Consider the following 20,421-nt stretch of genomic DNA (forward strand, 5'->3'; position numbering starts at 1 on the left):
CTGCATGCTTTCTTATAAAATTAAACATACTCTTATCTTACTATCCAGCAAGTGTGCTCCTCGGTATTTACCCAAAGGAGTTGAAAACTTATGTTCACATAAAAACTTTCATATAGATATTTACAGCAGTTTTATTCATAATTGCCATCAAGATTTCCTTCAATAGATGACTGGATAGATAAACTGTGGTATAACCAGACAATGAAATATTATTTACTGCTAAAAGGAAATGAGCTATCAAGCTATGAAAAGGCATGAAGGAAACTTAAAACATATTATTAAGTGAAAGAAGCCAAACTGAAAAAGCCACATAAAGTATGATTCTAACTACATAACATTCTGGAAAACTATGGAGACAATAAAAGGATCAGTGGTTGTGAGGGTGGGGCTGGGGGAGAGCATGGAGAGGGATGAATAAGCAGAGCGCAGAAGCTTTTTAGGACAGTAAAAGTACTCTGTTGGAGAGGGAAATGGCCACCCATCCCACTATTCTTGCCTGCAGAACTTCACAGACAGCAGCTACTGGCCATGGGGTCACAAACAGTCAGACTTGACTGAGTGACTAACACCACTACACTAAATACTCTGCATGATACCATAACAATACATTCATGCCACTATACATCGTCCAACCCATGGAATGTACAACATCAAGAGTGAAACTATGAACTCTGGGTGATAATAATGCGTCAGTGTAGGCTGAACAATTTGTAAAATGTACCACTCCAGTGAGGGATGTTAATAATGGGGATGGCTAACTATGGAGAACAGTGTGGAGATTCCTTAAAAAACTGGAAATGGAACTGCCATACAACCCAGCAATCCCACTGCTGGGCATACACACTGAGGAAACCAGAATTGAAAGAGGCGTGTACCCCCACGTTCATTGCAGCACTGTTTACAATAGTTAGGACATGGAAGCAACCTAGATGTCCACCAGCAGACGAATGGATAAGAAAGCTGTGGTACATACACACAATAGAATATTACTCAGCTATTAAAAAGAACGCAATTGAGTCAGTTCTAATGAGGTGGATGAAACTGGAGCCTATTATACAGAGTGAAGTAAGTCAGAAAGAAAAACACCAATACAGTATACTAATGCATATATATGGAATTTAGAAAGATGGTAACGACGACCCTATATGCAAGACAGCAAAAGAGACACAGATGTAAAGAATAGACTTTTCAACTCTGTGGGAAAAGACAAGGGTGGGATGATTTGAGAGAACAGCATTGAAACATGTATATTACCATATGTGAAACAGATGACCAGTCCAAGTTTGACGCATGAAGCAGGGCACTGAAAGCCGGTGCACTGGGACAACTCAGAGGGATGGGATGGGGAGGATGGTAGGAGAGGGGTTCAGGACGGGGCAACACACGTACACCCGTGGTTGATTCACATCAATGTATGGCAATATTGTAAAGTAATTAGCCTCCAATTAAAATAAATAAATTTTTAAAAAGAAAAAAAATAATGATGATGGCGATACATATGTGGGGGCAGAGAATACATGAAAAATTTTTATCTTCCACCCATTTTTTCTGTGCATCCTAAGCTGCTCTAAAAAGACAAAGTCTTAATAATGGTCATTTTTTTTAAAAGATTGAATAATTTATCAAGGGGACCACTTTGAATGTTTGCCCCCCACCCTGGCAAATTCACATCTTGGAATCCCAATGTGATGGTGATTAAACCTTGAGGGTGGGCCCCTCATGAATTGCATTAGTGCTTTTATAATAGAGTTTCTACAGAGCTCCCAGCCCCTTCTGCCATGTGACAGTACAAGAAGTCAGTGACCCAGACGAGGGCCCTAACCTGACTATGCTAGAATCCTGGTATCAGACTTCCAGCTTCCAAAACTGTGAGAAATAAGATTTCTATTTTTCGTAAGCTACACAGACTGTTGTTATTTTGTTACAGCAATCCCCACAGACTAAGACATAGAACTGGTTCTGACAGTGAGGTGCTGCTTAACAAATATCTAAAAATGTGGAAGCAATTTTGGAACTGGGTAACAGATAGAGACTGGAAGAATTTTAAGGTACATGGTAGAAAAAACCTACATGACCATGAACAGACCATTAAAGCAATTCTGGTGAGAGGTCAGAAGAACAGGAAAGCTATAGAGAAAGCCTCAGTCTTCCTGGAGTGCATAGCTAAGGATTGTGAACAGATTGTTAAATGATGGCTGGTAAAGGCTCTTCTGATGAGATGTCAGCTGGACATGAGGAACATATTACTGGAAACCAGAGGAAAAGTGAGACCACAGCCTACAATAAGCATTGGAGCATCCTGAACTTCTCCCCTAGAGGTGAATGCCCTGTCAGTTCAGTTCAGTTCAGTTCAGTCGCTCAGTAGTGTCCGACTCTCGGCGACCCCATGAATCACAGCACGACAGGCCTCCCTGTCCATCACCAACTCCCGGAGTTCACTCAAACTCATGCCCACAGAGTCGGTGATGCCATCCAGCCGTCTCATTCTCCGTCGTCCCCTTCTCCTCCCACCCCAACCTTTCCCAGCATCAGAGTCTTTTCCAGTGAGTCAACTCATCGCATGAGGTGGCCAAAGTATTGTAGTTTCAGCTTCAGCATCAGTCCTTCCAATGGACACCCAGGATTGATCTCCCTTAGAATGGACTGGTTGGATCTCCTGGCGGTACAAGGGACTCTCAAGAGTCTTCTCCAACACCACAGTTCAAAAGCATCAATTCTTTGGCGATCAGCTCTCTTCACAGTCCAACTCTCACATCCATACATGACCACAGGAAAAACCATAGCCTTGACTAGATGGACCTTTGTTGGCAAAGTAATGTCTCTGCTTTTCAATATATTATCACGGTTGGTCATAGCTTTCCTTCCAAGGAGTAAGCGTCTTTTAATTTCATGGCTGCAATCAGCATCTGCAGTGATTCTGGAGCCCCAAAAAATAAAGTCTGACACTGTTTCCACCGTTTCCCCATTTATTTCCCATGAAGTGATGGGACCAGATGCCATGATCTTTGTTTTCTGAATGTTGAGCTTCAAGCCAACCTTTTCACTCTCCTCTTTCACTTTGATCAAGAGGCTGTTGAGTTCCTCTTCACTTTCTGCCATAAGGGTGGTGTCATCTGCATTTTTGAGATTATTGATATTTCTCCCAGCAATCTTGATTCCAGCTTTTGCTTCTTCCAGCCCAGCGTTCCTCATGATGTACTCTGCATAGAAGTTAAATAAGCAAGGTGACAATATACAGCCTTGACGCACTCCTTTTCCTATTTGGAACCAGTCTGTTGTTCCATGTACAGTTCTGACTGTTGCTTCCTGACCTGCATACAGGTTTCTCAAGAGGCAGGTCAGGTGGTCTGGGATTCCCATCTCTTTCAGAATTTTCCACAGTTTACTGTGATCCACACAGTCAAAGGCTTTGGCATAGTCAATGAAGCAGAAATAGATGTTTTTCTGGAACTCTCTTGCTTTCTCCATGATCCAGCGGCTGTTGGCAATTTGATCTCTGGTGCCTCTGCCTTTTCTAAAACCTGCTTGAACATCTGGGAGTTCACGGTTCACATATTGCTGAAGCCTGGCTTGGAAAATTTTGAGCATGACTTTACTAGCGTGTGAGATGAGTGCAATGGTGCGGTAGTTTGAGCATTCTTTGGCATTCCCTTTCTTTGGGATTGGAATGAACTGACCTTTTCCAGTCCTGTGGCCACTGCTGAGTTTTCCAAATCTGCTGGCATATTGAGGGCAGCACTTTCACAGCATCATCTTTCAAGATTTGAAATAGCTCAACTGGAATTCCATCACCTCCACTAGCTTTGTTTGTAGTGATGCTTTCTAAGGCCCACTTGACTTCACATTCCAAGATGTCTGGCTCTAGGTCAGTGATCATGTTATCGTGACTATCTTGGTCGTGAAGATCTTTTTTGTACAGTTCTTCTGTGTATTCTTGCCACCTCTTCTTAATATCTTCTGCTTCTGTTAGGTCCATATAATTTCTGTCCTTTATCGAGCCCATCTTTGCATGAAATGTTCCCTTGGAATCTCTAATTTTCTTGAAGAGATCTCTTGTTTTTCCTATTCTGTTGTTTTCCTCTATTTCTTTGCACTGATTGCTGAGGAAGGCTTTCTTATCTCTCCTTGCTATTCTTTGGAACTCTGCATTCAGATGCTTGTATCTTTCCTTTTCTCCTTTGCTTTTCGCTTCTCTTCTTTTCACAGCTATTTGTAAGGCCTCCTCAGACAGCCATTTTGCTTTTTTGCATTTCTTTTCCATGGGGATGGTCTTGGTCCCTGTCTCCTGTACAATGTCACGAACCTCCGTCCAGAATTCATCAGGCACTCTGTCTATCAGATCTAGTCCCTTAAATCTATTTCTCACTTCCACTGTATAATCATAAGGGATTTGATTTAGGTCATATCTGAATGGTCTAGTGGTTTTCCCTACTTTCTTCAATTTAAGTCTGAATTTGGCAATAAGGAGTTCATGATCTGAGCCACTGTCAGCTCCTGATCTTGTTTTTGCTAACTGTATACAGCTTCTCCATCTTTGGCTGAAAAGAATATAATCAGTCTGATTTCAGTGTTGACCATCTGGTGATGTCCATGTGTAGAGTCTTCTCTTGTGTTGTTGGAAGAGGGTGTTTGCTATGACCAGTGTGTTCTCTTGACAAAACTCTATTAGCCTTTGCCCTGCTTCATTCCGTGCTCCAAGGCCAAATTTGCCTGTTACTCCAGGTGTTTCTTGACTTCCTACTTTTGCATTCCAGTCCCCTATAATGAAAAGGACATCTTTTTTGGGTGTTAGTTCTAAAAGGTCTTGTAGGTCTTCATAGCACCGTTCAACTTCGGCTTCTTCAGTGTTACTGGTTGGGGCATAGGCCTGGATTACTGTAATATTGAATGGTTTGCCTTGGAAACGAACAGAAATCATTCTGTTGTTTTTAAGATTGCATCCAAGTACTGCATTTCGGACTCTTTTGTTGACCATGATGGAGACTCCATTTCTTCTAAGGGATTCCTGCCCACAGTAGTAGATATAATGGTCATCAATGGACTGGAATGGGTGAATTTAACTCAGATGACCATTATATCTACTACTGTGGGCAGGAATCCCTTAGAAGAATGCCCTGTACAACCCTGTAAAGACCTACAGGGGAAGTGAGTGTGGGGCTGGGAATAGTGGGTATTAATGGAAAACATGTGGCCCTTAGAGTCAACTAGTTCTCTGAAACCTTCTCACTTATCCCCATGTGCCGAATGTGAAGCAGTTAAGCATTTACTTACTGTTAAAAGACTGAATGTTCTTCTATAAAGCTGAATAAATTACTTGGAGGGCTCTAGTCCAACAACTGTGGCATTTATGGGCTCATGGTGTAATAAGCAGTCTCAGACCCACTCATTCTAAAGCAAATATTGATAGTCAACCAGCACTGATTTTATACACAATTGTTGGTCAACTTTTCAGATATCCCATCCTTAAATATAAACGGACCACCAAAGATCATCAGACATTTGAGAAGAGCTTGCAACCTGAAAAAGAAAAATCAAACATAAAAGTGGAAAATAATCTCAGAGGAAAGAAAGATAATTCAAGCAAGAGAACTTAAAAAGAATTAAAATTAGAGTTCAGGAACCAGGGATTTTCAAATATATTATTTCATAGCCATCTCATAGACAGAAATTGTTATTCCAAATAGAAATATTAGGAAATTGGTGTTTCGAATGCCCCCAGCCAGTGACATGGATGGGATGTGAGCCTTCATGCTCAGAATCCCTGGTGGTCTTTTAGTTGAACCACAGCTGCTTAGGTATTTATAAACTCCACCCACAGTGTATAGTTATACAGAACCAAACAAAAATCAGTCCCAGATACATGAAACCACAAAATCCTTGGCTGGTAAGTATCTGTCTTTATTTTTGTCCCTTGTATTCTATTCTTTTGGCCTAGGAATCATTTATTAGTAATTGAAAATCATTAACATTCATAATAGGAACAATTTTAAGCTACATGGTCTCAAGAAATCTACTGCAGAAGGAAACACACCATAAAAAAAATTGTTATCAAAAATAATATCCTCAGGATTTCCCTGGTGGTCCAGTGGCTAAGACTCTGCAACTCCCAATGCAGGGTGCCCAGGTTTGATCCCTGGTCAGGGAACTAGATCCCACATGCCACAACTAAAGGTTCTGCATGCTGCAACTGAAACCTGGTGCACCCAAATAAAAATGTAAAAATAGCAATAATAGCCTCAATCAATAGCCCTAAAATAAAGTTATTTAAAATAACTTTAAATCCGCCTGAAAATCTCATTATTATTATTATACATACAATTTTCACTGTGTGTTAGTTGCTCAGTCATGTCCAACTCTTTGTGACCCCATGGACTGTAGCCCACCAGGCTCCTCTGTCCATGGGATTTTCCAGGCAAGAATACTGGAGGGGGTTGCCATTTCCTACTCCAGGGGATCTTCCTGACCCCGGACTGAGCCTGTGTCTTCCAAATTGCAGGCAGACTCTGTACCATCTGAGCCACCAGGGAATGCGCTGTGAACTATTAGGTGGTGCAAAAGAGTAACAGGACACTTGTGAGTTAAACAGGATAACCGTGGTGTTGACTGGACTGTTATATGAAAGCAAACACAATGCCATCCAGGGACTCATTCCTAGATGAGAATCCCAGACCAACTCAGGGAAATCACATTGACAAGAGGAAGGTCAAGTGGCAGGAACTGCCAGACAGCAATGCTATATCAGATAAAGGCAGCATTAGGTTATGTGAACCATGCTGATGCCTAAAGGGAAAATTCTTCATTTGTTTCACCTTTTTCTTTTCACTGAAAATCTAACTAATAGGAAATAACATTCACTTCAACTGAAAAATAAAATTTCCCTTTCCCTCTCTGACTCTGAAAATGAACTAGTAATACTGTAAAGTAGAAAACTACTTAAATCTCAGCTTCCCTGCAGAGTTTATGTTTGGCATACTAGAGATATTTCCAACACCATTCCTTAAATTCCTCCAAAGACCTCTCCCACTTACAGCAGGATTTGCCCAAGATTTCAATAAGGACTTTTTCTTCACAAGCTTCAATATTCAAAGTTACTTGGAAATTGTAATGGAAAAATAAAAAGGTGAAAAAAATAGTTTAAAAAGATTCCATGTATTCTCCTAATCTCCAAAATATACAATGTATATAAAATTGAAATCCATCTTTAATTATAGCAACACTCTGAGATCCTCTCACACATTTTTCCTAAAAAAATTCAGAAAGATGTCTATCAATCTATAATTATACTATTTTAGTTTTTAAATAATAAAATAGTTATTTTATTAATAATAAAATATTCTAAATAATAAAAAATAATTATAATTTTTAGGTCATCTCCTTGTACACTTAACCAGTGTGTCCAGTCAGAAAGATACAGGAAAATAATAATGAGTTACTTCTATATGCCAGGCACTCTTTTAGCTGCATCACGAAAAAAGTGTGAAAGATCTAAGGTTTTATGCCAACTCTGCTATTTGTTACCTGTGTGATATTGGGCCTACTGCTCAAATACTCTCAGTCTTAATGTCAACATCTTTAGATTGTGGATAATAATAGTTACCTCACAGAGTTATTGTGGGGTTTAAGCTAGCTAATGGTTGTAGTCAAGGCTGAGGATCCATAGCTGGCACCTAGTGTTAGCTGTCTATAATCAGTGCCAAGAAGACAGAACTAAGAACCAGAACTGTAGCAGAAAAGAAAAGTTGGACAGAATTTCTGGCAAAGAGCTGAGGAATCAAATTAGTATTCTCTCAAGAATCTTCAGCTTTAGGCCTGCATCCATCTGGAGGGAAGGTACAGAGAACTATTAGGAAGACTCCTTGGGGCAAATTGGTTCTTATACAAAACCAAAGATCACAGATGGGAACAGACTAGCCTCTGGAATGCTATATGTGACTCAAGTTGGGTTGGCATGCAGAAGCAATGCAACAGGGTTTGCCTTGAAAAATATGTAACATTATGTAAACTGTTATTACTACATACGGACATACATCCTAACTTACACAGACATATGCTGCCGAGCAGAGATGGACTTATATGTTGTGTGACTGAAACGACAAGACAGATGAGTAGGTAAGAATATCAGAGAAACCAAGGAATGTGGTAACAGAACTAGGTTAGAGATGTCACATAAGGTGACGGCTAAGCATTCAGGCTCTAAAAACAAAAGGCTGCACTTAGTTGCTCAGTCGTGTCCTACTGTTTGCCACCCTATTGACTGTACCCGGCCAGGCTCCTCTGTCCGTGAGGATTCTTACACAAGAATACTGGAAGGGGCTGCCATGCCTTCCTCCAGGGGATCTTCCCAACCCAGGATTTGAACTGAGGTCTCTGGCATTGCAGACTTTACCAGGTGAGCTACCAGGGAAGCCCCCAAAACAAAATGCCTGTTTACAAATATTGGCTCCACCATTTACATTTCAGCATGAACTCAGTCAAGGTAAATAACTTTTATGTGCCTTAGTTTCCTCTTGTGTAAATATGAATAATATTAATATCTACCTCATAAGCTGTTATAAGGATTAAAAAAATAATATATACAAAATACTTAGAAGATTGCCTGGCATGGTAAGCATCAGTTTCCTAATCTGTAAAATGGGAACAGTAAAACTTATTACTTTATAGGTTGTTATAATAACTAAATAAATCATATCTGTACAATGCTTAGTACATAATAAATCAGTATTTGGTATTTTTATTTTAATACCAGTATTTGGTATTTTTATGGGTGGGTACCAAAAATAAATTTTAATCCAGAGAAAAAAATAGCAAAAAATACAGAAAATATCATGAAAAAGTGTTATTCCTAATTTGGTGTTGAATGTATTTACTGGGAAACCATGAGTAACTTAGCATGTTTATCCTCTTTCCACTGTATAAAACACATATGAATCACTCCATCTCTGAGATCTGTCAAAGGATTTAAGACAAATAAAATTACAGAAGACACCAAAAAAAGGAAGAAGAAGAAGAAAAAGAAACCACATCTAAAACAGCAATTCTGAAATAATATTCCTCTCAGTCTTCATTCACTGACAAAGAAAAAAGAAAATTTAGTAACTAAATTAATGACTATTTACAATTTTACTTACAGAGAAAATTTACATTTTTAAAATTTACAAAATGGGCATTCACAAAGAAATTTCTTATGACAAGCCTACTGAAGAACAAAACAAATGTTGGCATTAAGAATTTAAAGGTCAATTAATTGGAACCCAAATAAACATAACTTCTTATAAAGAAAGTCCATAAAGAAACCAGGAGAGTACAACAGTCAAGAGAACCAAGAAAATTTTGAGTAGGAGGCTGTGGTCAACAGTGGGCCAACTGTTGAAGGCTGAGGTACCTGGGACACTTGGGAAGTGTCCAGTGAGGTTGAGCAGCAAGGTTATAATTAGTGATATTGCTAAAATCGCTACATGGGGGACAAGCATAGCAAAACCTAGGAAATGATTCTTATAGAGAGAGGAGCAAAAGACAAAGCATGAGTCACTAACTCTGAGTTAGGATAAGCTTTCCCAACTTGGAGATAATCAAACTGGGATTTTTTTTCAAGTTATAATTTTTATTTTAATAGTGATAAAGTAAATTGATAGTGGGGATTCATTCCACAAAACCTATGACCGGGTCACCCTCTAGCCCAAAGTGAATAGAGTAACTTTAGTCTTTCCATCTAAAAGCTGTTAGTGCACAAAAATTTAAAAGGATACATATGAAAGGTTAAACTGAATGGTGTTTTACTGGATTTTATTACAATTCTTCTGTGCTAAGAGATTCCTGGTTAGCAATGCAAGTAAGATTTAACACGATTTTTAGAGATGTGATATGTGTACCAGTCTCCACTCTAAAAGGATTATGCAGGCGAGAGTTTAAGAAACCATGTGGTCAGTTCTCCTGGTCAGTTCTGAACGATCATTAATAGCATTTATATAGCCATCCAGACAGCACTGCCAATACAAATATAATGTGAGTTACGTATATAATTTCAAAACTTCTAGTACCCATATTTACAGTTAAAAACAGGTAAATAATTTTACTATTTTCTATTTAATCTACTGTCCAAAATATTATCATTTCAACATGTAATCAATATAAAATTACTGCACGGGTATTTCATATTCTTTGTTCAAACGAATTCCTTGAAACCCAGTGTGTATTTCACATTCCAGCACATCTCAGTTTGAACTAGTCTCACCTACAGTGTGCACTAACCACTTGCGGTTGTGCCTGCCACACTGGACACTGCAGGGCTAGAATCCAAGCCCCCTGGAAACAGCAACATGCATTGTCTTATCCACAGATTTGTAACTGTAGCATTAAGAACAGTGTCTGGCACAAACACACTGCAATGAATATTTGTTGAATGAATACACATATGAATTAATCTATTGGTTTTATACACATATATTAAAAAATCCTATGACATAAATGAAATTTTAATCACATGCTTAGAACTATTAAGAGAAGCACAGAACTATATTAATTCAATTCTATAGTTTAGTGATACATTGTTTGTCAACACAAATTCCTAAATAGGTGTACACTTCCATATACAATGTTCTACTGTATTTTATCTTACACAGGGAATGAACAATAATCACGTTAAAGATAATTTTTCTAAACATTTAGTAGATCAAAATGCTATCACACCACACTAAAATCAAATAAATTATAGCTGTTTGTTCTAGCATGAATTAATTCTATATTCATCAAATACACACAATTATTACATAGTCCACCAGTATTTGCAAAGAAGTGTTTTTTGTCTTAATGTCCAATCCATTCTAAAACTAGCAAAAGAATATGCCCAGTAGAGCGTCAGGTCCCTGACAAAAAATTAAATAATATTCATTATTTTTTAAATGTTTACCTCCTAAAGTACTGAGATTACTTAATATAAATGAAATGGGCCCCAAAGAACTGATGTTTTACTAACAAAGGTGAGGGAGAAAAGCTTACCTTTTCTGCTAAGAGCTCTCGTATCTTGCTTGCTTGAACTCTAAATTTCATGAGCTGGGACTCCAGGGCTACACAACGTTCTTTCCAATCTACTGACCCTTCTGACTCAGAAAGCTCTGCCATAATTATTCTGGGAAAGAAAGCATTCAAACAGCATACTATCAATTAGCATTCAGGATAATTCCTTAAACCATCCAATGTGCACATTCTAGCCACCATCGAATGATATCTAAATGCAAGTTTTAAATCCTAAGATAAATTCCAGAACCTGGTGACTACTCATGGAAAGAACTTAGGAGAGACGAGGCCAGGGAAGGAGGCCCAACTGGGTTATTTAAACTTTTTGTGTAACTTAACCTTTCCATGTCTCAGCAATCTAGAAAAAAGGGGGAATTCAGCAATAACGAACCATTCTTCTCACAAACAGGTAAGGAACAAATTAAATATTGCTGTTCTTAACATCTCTTTGGACACCATAATAGTATCACACAGAGTACTGTCATTATTTTAGCTCTGCTCAACAGGTAAGATTTTTAAAAATCTGTCAGTTCATAATTTTACCACATTAAATTTACAAAATTATTAGTTTTGCTTCCATTGGTAGCATCGTATGTGTGTGTGCTAAGTCACTTCAGTCGTGTCTGACTCTTTGTGACCCCGTGGACTATAGCCTGGCAGGCTGCTCTGTCCATGGTATTCTCCAGGCAGGAATACTGGAGTGGTTTGCCATGCCCTTCACCAGGGGATCTTCCCGACCCAAGGATCGAACCAGCATCTCTTATGTCTCCTGCATAAAAATAACCTAAAGAAACTTCATATCAGTGTTTTAATTATGACTTGGATTTGTATTATAATTATTACTTACCACCACCACAAAGTTGTCCAGGTCCAGGTAATCTTTCAAAACAAAAACACTTTGGAATATTTAACTGGGCAAAGTATTATGAACCTGCATAAGTTTAGGTAATTTATATTTGGTGTAAGAAGAGAAAACATATAAATATGAAATTTGGAACCACCTACAAGTTATGACCAACCTACTTAGCATATTAAAAAGCAGAGACATTACTTTGCCAACCAAGGTCTGTCTAGTCAAGGCTATGGTTTTTCCCGTGGTCATGTATGGATGTGAGAGTTGGACTGTGAAGAAAGCTGAGCACCAAAGAATTGATGCTTTTGAACTGTGGTGCTGGAGAAGACTCTTGAGAGTCCCTTGGACTGCAAGGAAATCCAACCAGTCCATTCTAAAGGAGATCAATCCTGGGTGTTCATTGGAAGGACTTATGCTAAAGCTGAAACTCCAATACTTTGGCCACTTCATGAGACGAGTTGACTCACTGGAAAAGACTCTGATGCTAGGAAGGATTGGGGGTAGGAGGAGACGGGGACGACAGAGAATGAGATGGCTGGATGGCATCACTGACTCGATGGACATGAGTTTGAGTGAACTCCGGGAGTTGGTGATGGACAGGGAGGCCTGGTGTGCTGTGGTTCATGGGGTCGCAAAGAGTCGGACATGACTAAGCAACTGAACTGAACATTAAATAAATCTGGAATCAGGGTATTCCATGATAGCAACCTTTTTTTTGGAGGAGGTTAATCCCTGGAAGAATCACCGTTAGCGGGAAGCCAAGAAGCAGGGGCACAGGCTTTGAAATTCTAAAGTGCAAAAAACTATTGCTCAATTTTGGAAACAAAATTGTTTCTAGTTCTGGGTGTTGAAAATGTAGTTTTAAATGTTACTATTTCATAAAGTCATTTTCATAAATGGCTTTATAATGTGTTTTTGAATTGCCCTTGTTATGAACTGACAAAACGTGCATTAGGAATGGCTCTTCTGGAGACGCCAAGCCCTAGTCATGGACTATGTGTGTGTGTTAAGTTGCTTCAGTCATGAACTATACATGACAACAAAACTCAGAATCCCAGGACAGAACTGCAGTTGAAGCATATTATTCTGTTCTTTTGTTTTTCAAAAATATGTCTGCTTCACAAATTAACCACGTTGATTTTCCCAATATTTCGTGCAATAGAATCCCTTCTTAAACCTATAACAGTTTTTAAAACCTGCAAATGATTGTTTTCCTAGCATAAATATTGTTCTGTGCTTAGATTAGCTTTCATATTAATACTTATATTACCACTCAATAATTTAGAAGTAAATATAAGCAAAGTTATTCTATAAAGGCATTAAGAGTCCCCTGGTCATCTCTAAGCCTTCAGATGCTACTAAATTCTAGCCATAATGTAAGGGAATCTTCCCGTAGAGCAAGTAATCATTCTCCTCACTTCTTCATTTTCCTAAAAGCCCCATTCCATTGTTTTAGAGTTTTCCCTAAGGATATTAACCATGTTAATGACCATTTTCATTATTCACAATAGCATTTATTATCAATGCACACAAACTCCTTCTCAATTCTACTGCTACTTCATTTCTTTCCTCATTAGCTTTAGACTGGACAAAGAAGAAAATACAGATGAAATCTTAAAAATAGAAAGCAGACCTGAAAAGAAATACTTAAGTCTTGAACCATTCTTATCACTGCACAGAAATATAGGGCAGCTTCTATGTCTTAAGTAACAAGAAGAGTATTTCACACTGATTAATTTTTGCTCTACACTTAATATAACCTGTTTAGTTCCACTATAAAATTTCTACAGCTTTAAAAATAACAAGCATTTTTCAACAAGTGGAAATCAGTGTAATGAACCATATGAATAGAATAAAAGACAAAAACCATATGATCATTTCAACAGATACAGAGAAAAGCACTCGACAAAATTCAACATTATTTTATGATTAAAAACATTCAACAAACTATTAATAGCAATAGAAGTTAACTTCCTCAACCAGATATAGAAGTATCTACGAAAGCCCACAGCTAAAATCACACTTAATTGTAAATGACTGATCCGCGTAAGATCAGAAACAACATAAGGGTGTTTGCTTTCGCCACTTCTAATATGTCATACTAGAGGGTCTGGCCAGTACAAGAAAATAAAATAGGAAACACACAGATTGGAAAAGAAAACTAAAACTATCTCTATCTTAAGATGTCATGGTCTTATACACAGAAACTTCCAAGGAATCCATAAAAAAAAAAAAAGAAAGAAAAAAGCTATTACAACTATTTGAGATCAGAAAAGTTTCAGGAAACCAGATCACTATATGAAAATTAATTGTTTTTCTATACACTTGCAAGGCAAACTCCAGAAATGAAATCAAGACTATATTCCACTTACACCAGCATCAGAAATAATTAAATACTTAGGAGTAAATTTAACAAAAGAAGCACAAGATTTGTACTCTGAAAACTAAAAAACATCATTGAAAGAAATTAAAGAAGACCTAAAGAAATGGAAGACTTCATATGGATGGCAATACCTGCAAATGGATATACACATTCATTACAATCTCTATCAAAATTTTAACTACATTTTTTGCAGAAACTGATAAGCTGATCCTGTAATGCATAGAGAAATTCAGAATACTCAAAACAATCTTAAAAACTCACACAATTTCAAAAATTACTGCAAAACTATAGTAATTCAGACTGTGTGGTACTAGTATAAAGATAGACACATAGATAGACGGATAGATAGATCAACAGAATAAAATTATGAGTACAGAAATAAATAAGGACGGGGCAAGAATAGGTGAAGGGGATCAAGTGGCACAAACCTCTTATATTAGCTATATAACAAATAAGGGCTTCCCTGGTAGCTTAGCTGGTAAAGAATCCGCCTGCAATGTGGGAGACCCTGGTTTGATTCCTGGGTCAGGAAGATCCGCTGGAGAAGGGATAGGCTACCCACCCCAGTGGGTGCAGATGACACTACTCTTATGGCAGAAAATTAAGAACTAAAGAGATTCTTGATGAAAGTGAAAGAGGAGAGTGAAAAAGTTGGCTTAAAGCTCAACATTCAGAAAACTAAAATCATGTCATCCAGTCCCATCGCTTCATGGCAAATAGATGGGGAAACAGTGGCAGATTTTATTTTGGGGGGCTCAAAAATCACTGCAGATGGTGATTGCAGCCATGAAATTAAAAGACGCTTACTACTTGGAAGGAAAGTTATGACCAACCTGCTGCTGCTGCTGCTAAATCTAGACAACATATTAAAAAGCAGAGACATTACTTTGTCCACAGAGGTCCGTCTAGTCAAGGCTATGGTTTTTCCAGTAGTCATGTATGGATGTGAGAGTTGGACTATAAAGAAAGCTGAGCACCGAAGAACTGATGCTTTTGAACTGTGATGTTGGAGAAGACTCCTGAGAGTCCCTTGGACTGCAGGAGATCCAATCAGTTCATCCTAAAGGAGATCAGTCCTGAGTGTTCATTGGAAGGAGTGATGTTGAAGCTGAAACTCCAATACTTTGGCCACCCGACGCAAAGAGCTGACTCATTTGAAAAGTCCTGATACTGGGAAAGATCAAAGGCAGGAGGAGAAGGGGACAACAGAGGATGAGATGGTTGGATGGCATCACCAACTCAATGGACGTGAGTTTGGGTGGACTCCGGAAGTCGGTGATGGACAGGGAGGCCTGGCGTGCTGCAATCCATGGAGTCGCAAAGAGTCGGACACGACTGAGCGACTGAACTGAACTGACTGAACCCACCCCACTATTCCTGGGCTTCCCTGGTGGCTCAGCTAGTAAAGAATGTGGCAGACCTGTGTTTGATCTCTGGGTTGGGAAGATCCCTGGGAGAAGGGAACAGCTACCCACTCCAGTATTCGAGCCTGGAGAATTCCATGGACTGTATAGTCCATGGGGACAGGACTGAGTAACTTTCACTTTATCAAATAAGTCACAGGGATGTAATATACAGCATAAGGAATATGGTCAATGTGCTAACTTTGTATGGGAATAGATGGCTGCTAGACTTATGAGGATCATTTCATAACGTATGCAAACAAGAAATCATTATGCAGTATACTGAAATTAACATAATAGTGTACATCAACTCTATTTCAATTATAAAATATATCTATAATAACCATATTTCCAAATAAGATCACATTCTGAGATACTGTGGGTTAGGACTGCAACATTTCTTTTTTGAGGGGAAGGGAGCAATTCAATCCATTTTTTAAAATACACAATTAAAAAAATCCTCAGATGTAGAGTGAACTGATTTTTGACAAGGTGGAATGAAAAGTTCTTTTCAAATCAGTGGTACTAGGCAACTGGATATCCACATGTGAAAGAATAAATTTTGTTCCCCACCTCATACCATACACAAAAATTAACCCCAAATGGATCAAAGACCTAGATGTAAGAGCTTAGGCTCTAAACTTGTAGTAGAAAAAATAGTCATAAGTCGTTGTGATCTTGAATAGTTTCCTAATATAACATGTAAAGCATAAGTAATCAAAAAAATAGACAAATTTAACCTAAAATTAAATATTTTTGTGCTTCAAAGGACACCATCAAGAAAGTGAGGGATTCCCTAGTGGTCTAGTGGTTAAGAATCCACTGTGCAATGCAGGGGACACAGGTTTGATCCCTGGTTGCATCCTGGTCATGCCACAAGGCAACTAAGCCCATTAGCTGCAACTAGTGGGGTCAAGCCTGGAGCCTGGGTCTGTAATAAGAAACCACGGCAATGAGAAGCCCCTGCAACTAGATTGTAGCCCCCACTTGCTGCAATTAGAGAAAGACTGCATGCAGCAATGAAGACCCAGAGCAGCCAAAAATTAATAAAAACATAATTTTTTATTAAAAAAAAAGAAAGTGAAAAGATAACCCACATAATGGGAAGAAATATTTACTAATCACATTATCTATAAAGGACTTGTATCCAGAAAATAAAAAGGACTCTTACAACTCAACAATAAAAAGCACAATTAAAAAGTAGCAAAGTATCTAAAGAAATATTTTTTAAAGAAGATACTCAAATGAACGATAAGCACATAAAAAGATAACATCATAAATATTAATATAAGGGAAAATGCAAAATCAAAATCACAATGACATTCCACTGTATACCAAATAGAACAGTTATAATAAAAAAGACATGTAATAACATGTGTCAGTAAGGATGCAGAGAAACTGGAACTCCTATAGACTGCTGTTAAGAATGTAAAAATAGTACAACTGCTTTGGAAAAGAACAGTTCCTCAAAAGTTTTAACATAAAGTCACTATATGACTCAGTAACTCCAAAGTTAAGTATATACTCAAGAGAACTGAATACAGAAGTCCACATCAAAACTTGTACACAAATGTTAATAGCACCATTACTTAAACAGAAAGTAGAAACAAACCAAGTGTCCATCATCAGATGAATGGATAAACAAAATGTGGTATATCCACACAATGGAATCTTACTCAGCCACAGAAGAAGGAATAAAGCACCAATACTTGTTACAACAATGGATGAACCTTGAAAACACTACCTTAAGTGCCAAGTGAAAGAAGCCAGACACAAAAAACGACATATTGTATGATTCTATTCATACAATAGGCAAATCTCAAGACACAGAATATTAGCTTAGTGGTTGCCAAAGGCTATGAAGAGAGGGCAATGGTGATCAACTAGTAATGGGTTGGCAGCTTCTTTGTGGAGTGCTAGAATTACACAGTGCTGTTGATTGCACGACCTTGTGAATACACCAAAAACCACTGCACTGTACACTTTAAAAAAGTAACTTTTGTGGTTTCTGAATTATACCTCAATTATCAACAGTATATATTTACAAATGAATAAACAAAAAGTATGGAGAAGGCAATGGCAAGCCACTCCAGTACTCTTGCCTAGAAAATCCCATGGATGGAGGAGCCTGGTAGGCTGCAGTCCTTGGGGTCGCTAAGGGTCGGACACGACTGAGCGACTTCACTTTCACTTTTCACTTTCACACATTGGAGAAGGAAATGGCAACCCACTCCAGTGTTCTTGCCTGGAGAATCCCAGGGACGGGGGAGCCTGGTGGGCTTCCGTCTATGGGGTCACACAGAGTCGGACACGACTGAAGTGACTCAGCAGCAGCAAACAAAAAGTAACAGTTTAAGTGGATGTATATTAATAATCTATTGTTTCTGGTTATCCCTGCCAAGAATCTCACCATTAACTCAACCTAGATTTAACTGTTAATCTCAAATATGACAAGTATCAGACATATATTTCACCAAGAGTACTGTGCTATGAAAAGGACACATCAAATAAATTGTTAAACACATCTATTCATTTCTTTAGTTATGTAATTACATACTTTTACAGTGAAGTAGCAAAATGTTAGGAATATTATTGGTATTTAATATCTGCATTCCTTTTTAATAGGGTCATTATTTTAAAAATTCAAAACTACAGATTGGTTGGCTAATGGCCTATGGTTGGCTAATGGTTGGCTACTGGTCCTGAGATCTAGACACCTGATTTCCTCATTTCATCCTGTAATTTCAATTAATATAAAGTAACTGCTGTGTTAATGCACCAGGTATCGTAAAGATTCTAATTTTGAACAACAGTCACCATCTTTTCCCATTACTACTGATTTTATAGAGTCTAACAATACACATAGCTTTGAGAGCCATAGAAAGAAAGAAAGAAGAAAGTGAAGTCATTCAGTCGTGTCCAACTCTTTGGGATCCCATAGACTGTAGCCCACCAGGCTCCTCCATCCACGGAATTTTCTAGGCAAGACTACTAGATAGGGTTGCCATTTCCTTCTCCAGGGGATCTCCCCGACCCAGGGATGGAACCCCGGTCTCCAGCATTGCTGGCAGACGCTTTACCGTCTGAGCCACCAGGGAATCAATCCCCTTGAGAGACATAACTACCTGCTAAATAAATATCATTTTTAGATTTCGAATTTAAAAGTAATCTATCTTCACAGCAGCGGACAGGGAAAAGTCTTTGTTTTCCAAATACCCCCAATGACTTTTGGAAACATTTACTGACATAAAATGAACTGTTTACAGTTGTGGAATGAAGGCTCGTTTCTCTGAATCTTTGACTTCCTGTTTCTCTTACAAATCCCTAGAGGGAAAGAAAAAGACAAGAAAGAATTCATCTACTTAGGCTTACCCTGATGAAGCTCAGGGTACCCATTCATATCCTTTAATTCTCTCCTCTTACGGGACAGATTAACTTGGCCAGGTAAGTGTGTGTGTCTGTGTGTATCGGTAGTGCTGCGGGAGGGGTGGGGAAAGGGGGCGGGGGGAGCCATTCCCAAAGCAGAAAAGATGTCTTTCTTGACCGCACTGAGGCTTGCCTTGTTTAAGGAACCTCCCGACCACCAGCCAGCCAGCACCACTTGGGTAAATCCGGCACTTTGGTAGCACTGCTCAGAGAACCCGTGCTCGTCACTCCATAGCTCCTTGGGGATACACACAAGCTGTGTGGTCGAGGCTTGAGACTGGCATTTTAACAAAGAAAGCAGTGACCTGCAGGTAGCATAAGCACTAAGGCTTTTCCAGCGTAAATGTTTCAACTTCTCTTTCCACGGCGTTTCGCACGTCAAAATCTATGGCTCAAAAGTCCCATCTTTTAAAAAGTCGGGGAAAAACTTCAGAGACAGAGCAGTTTCACGGCAGGTTACCTAAGGGCACTCTGACATTTTGCCAACTCAAGGTTTAGAAAAAGGTTCTTTAAAGTTTTGAGAAGTGTCACCCTCGAGGTTGCAGTGGGGCTCCCAAGAAGCGGAGGCCGAGTCGCAGCATCTCTAACTGCGTGGGCTCCTCGGCAGCGGACGCGCCGCGGCCCCGTGCGCCCCCTGACCTACCGCGCGGCGCCACTAACCTGGGCCCCACGTTTTCAAACAGAATGTCACGGGAGACCAAGGGGCGAGGAGCCGCCGACCACCGCTCCCACACGAGAGCCCAGTCCTGGGGGCAGCAAGGGAAGCAGCGCGGAGCGCGGGGGCTGCGGCGCGGGGCGCGGAGTTGAGTCCGGTACCAGCTTGCTCCATCCCCTGGGTCCCGGCCCGCCGGATCCGCCCGCCGCCCCCATCCTCCGTGCGACGTGCCCACCGGGGACTGCGCGCTGTAAAGAGGGCGGGGACCCCCGGGCATCCCCGGGCACCGGAATCTCTGGGGTCGCCTTTCGGCTCCCGGCCTGTCTCACGAGCCTACCTCTGCGCGGGTCCCGGCAACGCCGCCCGTAGTCCCGGCCACGTCTGGTGCGGGGTTCTCAGCGTACACCCTACTCACACCGAACTCGGAGCAGGCGGGAGAGAGGGGCGGGATGCCACCCTTCACGGACTGGCGGCCGTGGAAGCCAATCAGATGCCTCAGACGGCCGTATGACGTCACCAGGAGGTGCGGCCAGGACTTTGACCCCTCCCGGTCCCTAATCCCAGGAGAGAGTTCTGTCCAGGAGTTTCTATCTCTGGCCTTTGCCACACTCAGAGCTCAGAGCCTGTTGTAGGGCTCACCTCTTTTCCATTCGCTCTGCCCTGACTCAGCTCCTTCTTGTTTGGTCTA

At 39.8% G+C, this 20,421-nt stretch overlaps 1 protein-coding gene across 3 annotated transcripts in view; it reads right to left on the minus strand.

Moving 5' to 3' along the window:
- Positions 1-20,161, minus strand: part of PLEKHH2 (pleckstrin homology, MyTH4 and FERM domain containing H2) — a 110,082-nt gene extending 89,921 nt beyond the window's left edge. For all 3 annotated transcript variants that reach the window (XR_008682438.2, XM_055399825.2, XM_055399824.2), the window contains exons 1-2: positions 20,071-20,161; positions 10,996-11,125 (exon numbers count right to left, since the gene is read on the minus strand). Coding sequence is in view for 2 of the 3 variants with exons in the window: in XM_055399825.2 (XP_055255800.2) it covers positions 10,996-11,118 (123 nt within the window). In the remaining variant the exon portion in view is untranslated. The remainder of the gene's footprint in view (positions 1-10,995; positions 11,126-20,070) is intronic.
- Positions 20,162-20,421: the final 260 nt, after the last annotated feature.

Source organism: Moschus berezovskii, chromosome 11 (genome assembly GCF_049115385.1).
Source record: "Moschus berezovskii isolate FMDL1 chromosome 11, NW_MosBer_1.0, whole genome shotgun sequence".
Taxonomy (NCBI): Eukaryota; Metazoa; Chordata; class Mammalia; order Artiodactyla; family Moschidae; genus Moschus; species Moschus berezovskii.